We start from the raw sequence: 8,606 nt of genomic DNA, 5'->3' as shown, positions 1-8,606 counted from the left end.
ACATGAGCGGAGAGTTTTTTGAAAACAATATTTACACCTCCACGAGAGCGTTAAGATCTGCATATACTCTATCCTCTCTAAATCTCATTTAATGACATTTCACTAAGTATGTTGTTGGTGGTGATTGTGTGATAGTGCAGATTTTTAAGGTGTAAATTTTGTTATTTTTCTTAGAAATATATATATTTAGTGTGTAGCTTAATTTTTTGTGTCGCATATTATAAGATTTGATGAGACTTTATTAGTTTTTATAATTAATTTTTGTACAGTTTCCGTCAAATTTAACATATTGAGTTTGATAAATATTTTGTTGGAGGCTAGAAATGTTAATTTTTGACAAACTTTAAGGACAAAAAATTTGTTAAATGCATATTTAAGGAATTTTGAACCTAACTTCCTATTTGAGGACCATATTGGTCATTTTCTCTGCCTTTCGACGTTTTAGTCTGAAATTTCCCCCAAAAGGCAAAAAACCGCCATGAAAATCTCTAAGTGAAGCTCGAAGAAACTAGAATTTTCAGAAGCTTGTAGGTGAGAACAAGTCCAAAATTGTGGTAATGAAGGGATTATTAGGGAGATTGATAACTAGAGCGAATCTCCGCAGCTGTAGATTGTTAACAAAACCCTATGCGGAAAATGGTTCACTTTCCACATCTCGTCGATTTCTATATGCTTTATCTTCCAAAACGCCGTATGCGTTCTCTGATTTCACTTCGTTAAAGCCTTCGCAGTGTGCTTCTTCAAGTCCTTCCTTATGGAGTCATTTCGTAGGTAAGCTTTTATATTAAGCTAGTTCCTCGTATTTATTTATTTCAGAATGGTCACCTGAATGTCTATCAGTTGATGTTGTATTTGATGTGCAATTTGCAACTACACACGAGTACAATTGGTGTTTTCGGGAAATTTTAGGCTTTATTGGGTTTTTTGCGGGAAAATTTTGGGGGCAAGGAAGGAGGGGAAAATGCAAAGTTGGACTCCTTCTGCAGAGTGTTTTCATAAGTTAATTTTTTTTTTCCCGGATGATAGGAGTCTTGATTGATTGTTTGTTTTGAAGGTGAAGGCTTTTTCCTACTAATGAGTACAGATATGCGGCCTTAGTATTAGAAAAAGAATTAGCTGGGGTACGTGAGAAGTCTTCAATGAATACCATGGAATTGAACATACAATAAAAAGGGATTTGAATTCTGTTGATAACTGATGAGATTCCAAGGGAGCTGAACTTAGTCAGCGTTTAGAAATGAAAATGGAAGAACGGGAAATGCTACTTGTTTGTGTAATTTTCATATAGAAGCAACTAGAAAACGGATCAAGAAAATTATAGTGTTTTTTTTCTCGCATCATTTTCCGCCTTCACAAAAAGATTAAGACTTTATAGTTTATACTGTTGATCTAGTAATTGCCCGATGTGATTGCTAACTATTAGATTTTGTGAATGTCTGTATCTTGATCATGTACTTTCTGTGAACAGGCCAGCAGAGGACCATGTTTATCCAAACCCAATCAACTCCTAACCCTTTGTCCCTAATGTTCTATCCTGGGAAGCCGGTTGTGGAAGCTGGGAGTACAGACTTTCCAAATGCTCGTTCTGCCATGAATTCCCCTCTGGCGAAGGCCCTCTTTGGAATAGATGGTATGTGTTCTCGAAACTTAGATGGTAAAGACTTAGACGTTAACATCTATGTTCATTTCACGGATTACTAATGTGTGGGGATGTGTTTATAATATTAACTCTCATTAGACTGGCACGGATTGTGTTTATAGTATCAATTCTCTTCAGACTTTCATGGAAGAGATGTGGAAGAAAAGACGCCTAATTTAGTGCAGTTACCTGAATTTAACTGTCTAACCTACTACCAAGCAGCATTTAGGCTATTAGAAAAATTGTTGTTATTTTATCATCTAGCTGACTGGCTGTGGATTCAACTTTAAATCAAGGTAGTACCAAAACATCTAATATTTTGTGTATGTGCAATACAACTGTCTATAAATAAATATAGGAACAAATGTATTACTATAATAAGGAACAATGTTGAGAAGTAGCTCGTTTTTTTGAACGTTGGGATATCATTTTGTGCCTTATGTTATAACTTTATTTTGCTAGAAGGCCCTTTTACTTCATTTTTCGTTGCCAACTTGCTTTTCTGCAACTGCAAATCGACTTCTCCTTTGCTATTTGTTTTGACATCTTCATCATAGATTGTGCAAAACTGAGTGTTGCTTATTGGTTACTGCAACCGCAGAAAGAGAAAAGCACTAGGTATTTCTTCGCGTCTGCCTAAAGCTTGGTGGATAGAGTTGCCCAATACCCTTGCTAGTGGGAGGTAGCATGTACAATTACCCAGTGGAGTACTCGAGGTGTGGGGAAGCTGGCCGGACACCATTGTTAAAAATGGTGAAGGAAATGCCGAATAAGTTTAATTTTTGTATTTAGGCGACTCATATTTTTTAGAATCTGAAGGTGACCCTCTTAATCTTTGAGGACATCTTGGCTTACATATCAACTTAGCAAAGAGCAATCGTTTCATAGTAAATGCCGACCAGAAGTTTTATAAGCTGTCTATGATATTATGATGGAAGTAGACAATTTCCGTTAGTGTACTTTGAATTACTTTGGGGGCAAAGCAAAAATATACTACATTTGGCAAGGAGTGATTGAGAAATGTGAAAAGAATTAGCTCCTTGGAAGAAATATAATTTGCTCTCTTCACCAGAAAAGAGAAATAGTATTCATCCTTGGAGGACGATTGATGGTCAATAGTGTACTAGATGTAATCCCTACTTGCTGCATGTCATTATTTCTTCCCCCAAAGGTTTAGAAGCAACTAATGAAAATATTTCTTGTGGGAAGGAGGTTATGTCAATGAAAGATTGATAAAATAAATGGAGGTGACACAAGGGCTTGATCTAGTGGTCAATGAAGTGAGTTGAGAACCATGAGGTCTCAAGTTCAAATCTCAACGGAGACAAAACACTTGGTGATTTCTTCGCATTTATCCAAGCCTTGGTGAATAGAGTTATTCGGTATATATGCCGGTGTAAGGTAGCATGTATTTCGTGGAATTGGGGAGGTTGCACATAAGCTAACCCGATCACCCAGTTATCCAAAAAAATTATAGATGGAGATCGGTAGTAAAGCTGCATAACATTTTTTTTTTAAAACGAAGTAAGAGAGATATCATTGTAAGGCATCAAGAAGATGAAGAATAGATACAAAAGCAAAAGTAGTACTAACTCCAGTACATATGTAACTAAGTTTAAGGAGCTAACAAAATCCAAAATAATGATTGGGCAATTTACAGGGGTAAGGGTCCTCTAGCAGTAGAGGTTACTAAACAGTTAGCCTTCAAAATGTGTGTTGGAGTTGAAATTCCATCAACACATCTGCGATTTCTTTCATTCCATAAACACCAAAAGATAGTAGATGATATCATCCTCTAGATCTTTTTGATGGCTTTATCAACTCTGCAAAGTCTCCAGCTTTCATAGGCATCTTAAATCGACTGAGGCTGCACCCAACTCACTCCAGAAATAGAGAAGAAGTAGAAGAAGTTCCAATGTTCTGCTGCAACTGGGCAGTATATGGGTAGATGGTCAATGGACTCCAGGTTCCTCTGACACATGTAGCATCTATTAACCAAATGAAAGCTCCTGCTGCTGAGTTTTCTTGGGTCAAACAGGCACCATTTAAAGCTGTCAAGGTAAAACAAATCACCTTAGTGGGAAGTCTAGTCCTCCAACTAAGTTTTCAAGGCCAGTTTTCAATAATTCCATTTTGAGAGCATAAATGCTTGTAGCTGTGTATATGCCTTTGCTAGTACTTCCCCATGAGATTCTGTTGTGTTGTGGCCCTCAAGCGAAGCTAATAAGTTCAAAAAATCTTCAAACTCCCTATCTTGTAGGTTCCTTCTGAAAGTAATAGTCCAGATGTTCCCTTTTCGATTATCAGCAATAGTGGATTCAGGATGGCATGCAATTGAGGCAATTGTTGGATATAGGTCTTTAAGTAATATGCTCCCCAACCATTTATCCTTCCAGAACTTCACATATGCTCCATTTCCGCCTTTTTTTTCTTGAGAATTAGTACTGTTATGCTCCATTTCCAACCTTGAAGGATATGTTTTGGAAGAACTCATCCCTGTACCTAGACATGTTTTTCCAAAGATCAATGCCATGTGTTGATGTAACCCTCTTGGTGGACCAATTGTTCGGGAAAGAGTATAACAAGAGCTTGTTACTCAAATAACATCTGAGGTCAATGAAGAGGAATAAAGTTGAAATTAATGGTGCACAAAACCAGTGAACAGTATGCGAGGATATTCAAATCAGTATATGATTAAAGGTGTATTATGGGAGGAAAATAAAGTTCCGCGTTAACAAATAGTTGGAGAAGTGCATTTTGTTGCAATTTTCCAAATTTATACAGTATGGACGTAAACAAGAGTTGCAGTCTAACTGATTGTTTTACAGAGGGTGGACTTTTCAGAAGGATTTTCAATGGTTGGGAGATTGAGTATGTGAAAACATAATAGTAAAAGGGATGCAGATATTTGGGAAATGCAAGATTTATATGTCTTACACTGAAAACAAAGATGGAATGAATTCTTGTTACAGGTGCTGTTAAGAAATCATAGAAATTAGTTTTGTCTTGGGAAGATGATTGGGAAAACAAGAGCTCTGCCCAAAAAGTATACTGTTTTGGCTGGAGTGCAATCCATGAAACTTGTCCTACGTAGAAAAATTTGCAGAAAAGAGGCATCTGTTATGCAAATGATGCAGTGTATGTGAGGAAGTAACAGAGTTTCAGTCATCTGTTCAGTACATCTTTGCTTGGCAGATGACAGCTGTGGACCATGTTCATAAACTTACATCCAATTCACTGGTGATGCGTGGAGATCTGAAACACACTTACCAGTCCTCAAGGTCAGATGGTGGAAAAGAATGAGAAACAAAATTAGAAGACTATACCTTTTGTATACCATGGGCAATATGGATGGAAATAAATTGTAGGATTTTTGAGGGAAAGATGTCATATTACTCATGTAAAGTTTAGATATGCTCAAAGTTTGTACATTCTGGTAGGAGAAACATTGGGAATGACAGAGGAAACCTCATGGAACTAATGGACTTCTCTCACTTTTAGATGGAGCTTAACAGGTGCCTTTGTATATAGTTCTACCTCCTTGGCACTGTTCTATTAAATAGATTGCTTATATACAAAAGGAATTTATTTCCTTGTTTGATGCCAAATAAGTTCTGATTTTTTCTCTTTTTTGTTACATGTTTATCAAGAGGTGTTTAGTTTTATTTTCTAAATGAGCTTGTGATGTCCACTTTGCTACATTTGGACCCTTTCCATTCTGATACTCGATGAATTGGAGTTCTCTAACGCACTAATCTCTAGATAAACTAAAAAGGCTTTTGTCAATGCCCGACAGACTTACCTTGTTGGTATCATGATATAGAGATATTTCTTTCGTTATTTATGTTTCTTGTGTGTGAGAAATATAGGAGAAAAATATTATTGAATTGCGTCTCTACATTTTACACAAAGACCCTATTTATAGACATTACAATACAATTATTTACCAAGCAGCATACTATTTATTATTTCTATTCCTATTCCTATTTCTATTCTAAGTAGGATTGCATATACATATTCCTATATTAACACTCCCCCTCAAGCTAGTGCATACAAGTCATATGTATCCAGTTTGTTACAAATGTAATTAATACGAGGACCGATGAGGGGCTTGGTGAGATTTCTGCAAGTTGATCACTCGACTTCACAAAATTGACAATCAATCTCAATGTTCTTAGTCTTCTCGTGAAATACTGGATTTGATGCATAATGCCAGTCAATCTCAATGTTCTTAGTCTTCTCGTGAAATATTGGATTTGATGCATGATGTTGATTAAACACAAAGATTGCAGTGTTGAACTTCCCAAACCAAGCTTGAGAAGACTGTTTCAAATTATAGAGTGACTTACACAATCGACATACAAGGCTATCAGACTCACCCTGAGCAACAAAATCAGGTGGTTGCTCCATATAGATTTTTTCCTTGAGATCATTGTGGAAAAAACATTCTTAATGTCCAACTGATTAAAAGGCCAATGGAGAACGACAACCATAGATAGAAAAAAGGGACATATGTTGTTTTAGCCATGGGAGAGAAAACATCACTCTAATCTAGCCCAAATATCTGAGGTTTTTTTTTTTGCAAAAGTAATCTGAAACAGAAAGAAAACACTGCAGAAAAACTCAAATTTGTCGGAAACAATGCAATGGTCGCTGGAAAGTGCTCGAAACCTGGTATAAAATATATGAATCATCTCGAAATCAAGAGATAAGTAGATCTTATACAAGAAAGTCACTGTAAAACTGGCCGGAACATGCTCATGCGTCGGATTATTAGATTTGATGGCTGAAAGTGGTCACAATCTGAGAAATAAAATTATATGGGTAGGGTCGGAGTGATGACACGACCATACTGAGAGAGAATTATATGGATAGGATTGGATTGATGGCACAACTCTACTGAAAAAGAGAATTATATGGGTAGGGTCGGAATGATGGACGACCCTACGCAAATCAGATTTGAGGTCACCGAAAGACTCATGGAACTACACAAATCAAATCTGAGGAGTCACCGAAAAGACACATGGTGCTATGCAACTTAGATATGAGAAAGTTGTTTGGAAAAATTTGCAGTACTACGCAAATTAAATATGAGAGTAGTTCGGAGAGATGTACGGTGCTACACAAATTGAATATGAGAAAGTAATATCCGAAAGATGGCACGATGCTACACAAATTAAATATGAAAAAGAAGTCACTGGAAAGATGGTGCGGTGCTATACAAATTAGATATAAGAAAGTAGTCACCGTAAAGATGGCACGGTGCCACACAAACACTGACGGATATGAGGTTGACGCAAAACAACCCTAGAAAGTTACCGAAAATTGACTCACAATGTGACTGAGTTTTCTTCCCTTGAATATGAGATTCTTACATATATCATTGGCCCTACTTTTGTTAACATAACCATTGGCTAGACAGGCGGCATATATGGGTAATAGCCACCCGCCGATAGCGGAAGTTCTTTGGTTCTCTACCAAGATCGTAGAGGTTCTGATACCATGTAAAAAATATATGAAAAAAATATTATTGAATTGTGTCTCTGCATTATTACACAAAGACCTTATTTATAGACGCTACAATACAATCCTTTACCAAGTAGGATACTATTTACTATTTACTATTCCTATTCCTATCCCTATTTTATGTAGGATTGTATATACCTATTTCTATTCTAACATTTTGCTAGTACTGTTACCATTCTAAAAATATACTATGTTTCTTGCTAAATCCACAACTTCTCCATGTGATGTTAAGTTTAGATATTCTGCCAAGAACAACTTCATCCATGTGCAGGATAATTTGAATGAATATGAAATTGCAAAATGTGGTTTGACTTGTAATTAATGTAGGTAAAGTTCATCAAAAAATATCAACATAACAGTTGATAAGTTGTATTTGAGAAAATATCACGTAACTGCTTAGTAGCATAAGATATATTTAAATCTTGAAACAAGTGACTCACATCAATTGATATTTGTAGAATTATGTGAAACATTTGGACGCCTAGAAGAAGGTTGTGTCATATAAATTAGACAGGGAAAGTATTGTTATTGTTCTTTGCTTTTTCATGCATGTGCCTAAGAGTTGAATCCTGTTTCCTTCATGCAGGGATTACACGTGTATTTTTTGGATCGGATTTTATTACTGTAACAAAAAGTGAAGAAGCTTCCTGGGATTTCCTCAAACCTGAAATATTTGCAGCAATTATGGATTTCTATTCTTCTGGGAACCCAGTGTTCCTCGACTCCAGTACTGCAGCCTCCATGGACACAGCTATCCATGAGGATGATTCAGAAACAGTTGCTATGATCAAGGAACTTTTGGAGACTCGTATTCGCCCAGCTGTACAAGATGATGGTGGGGACATTGAATACCGTGGATTTGATCCGGATACGGGAGTAGTCAAATTGAAAATGCAAGGAGCATGTAGTGGTTGCCCTAGCTCATCAGTTACACTTAAATCTGGTATCGAGAATATGCTCATGCATTATGTGCCCGAGGTTAAAAGTGTGGAGCAGGAACTGGATGAAGACGAACAACCTGCATTAACTGGGGCATCATTCGAGTAGTAATGCTGTTATAGCTTCCTTCAGTTGATTTGGTGACAGAGAGATCTCAATCAGGGGAGGCAGGACTTGTTCATGCTCCTCCATGGGAAGAGCGAGTAAAGTTGAGTGCACCAGTTTCTTGTATCTATAAACTTTATATGATTCGAAAATTGTAGTTGGGTAGTTGTTTTAAAGACATTCAAATAAATAGTTTCGGCTATACGTTTAGCTGGATTTCAGGTTTAAGCTCCACATGAGACGGGACAACTGATTGCAGCAAGTTCCTTAATGAGTCTATAAAAATGCAGAAGGGCATATATATATGCACAAGTTTTTTAAAGTTTCTAACCATTTGCTTATGTTTTGTTCGTTTTAAATGGTGGAAGTACAGATCCAATGCTTCTGCAATTTCTTT

General features: G+C 36.7%; 1 protein-coding gene across 1 annotated transcript; it reads left to right on the top strand.

Moving 5' to 3' along the window:
- The first annotated feature begins 397 nt into the window (after window positions 1-397).
- Window positions 398-8,552, top strand: LOC129899911 (nifU-like protein 5, mitochondrial). Its single transcript, XM_055974910.1, has 3 exons — window positions 398-771; window positions 1,469-1,630; window positions 7,752-8,552. The coding sequence occupies exons 1-3, from the start codon at window positions 558-560 to the stop codon at window positions 8,210-8,212; spliced, it is 837 nt and encodes a 278-aa protein (XP_055830885.1). The 5' UTR covers window positions 398-557; the 3' UTR covers window positions 8,213-8,552.
- Window positions 8,553-8,606: the final 54 nt, after the last annotated feature.

This window comes from Solanum dulcamara, chromosome 1, assembly GCF_947179165.1.
Source record: "Solanum dulcamara chromosome 1, daSolDulc1.2, whole genome shotgun sequence".
NCBI lineage: Eukaryota > Viridiplantae > Streptophyta > Magnoliopsida > Solanales > Solanaceae > Solanum > Solanum dulcamara.
The sequence above is the reverse complement of the archived record's forward strand: the minus strand, read 5'-3'. Positions and strand labels throughout refer to the sequence as shown.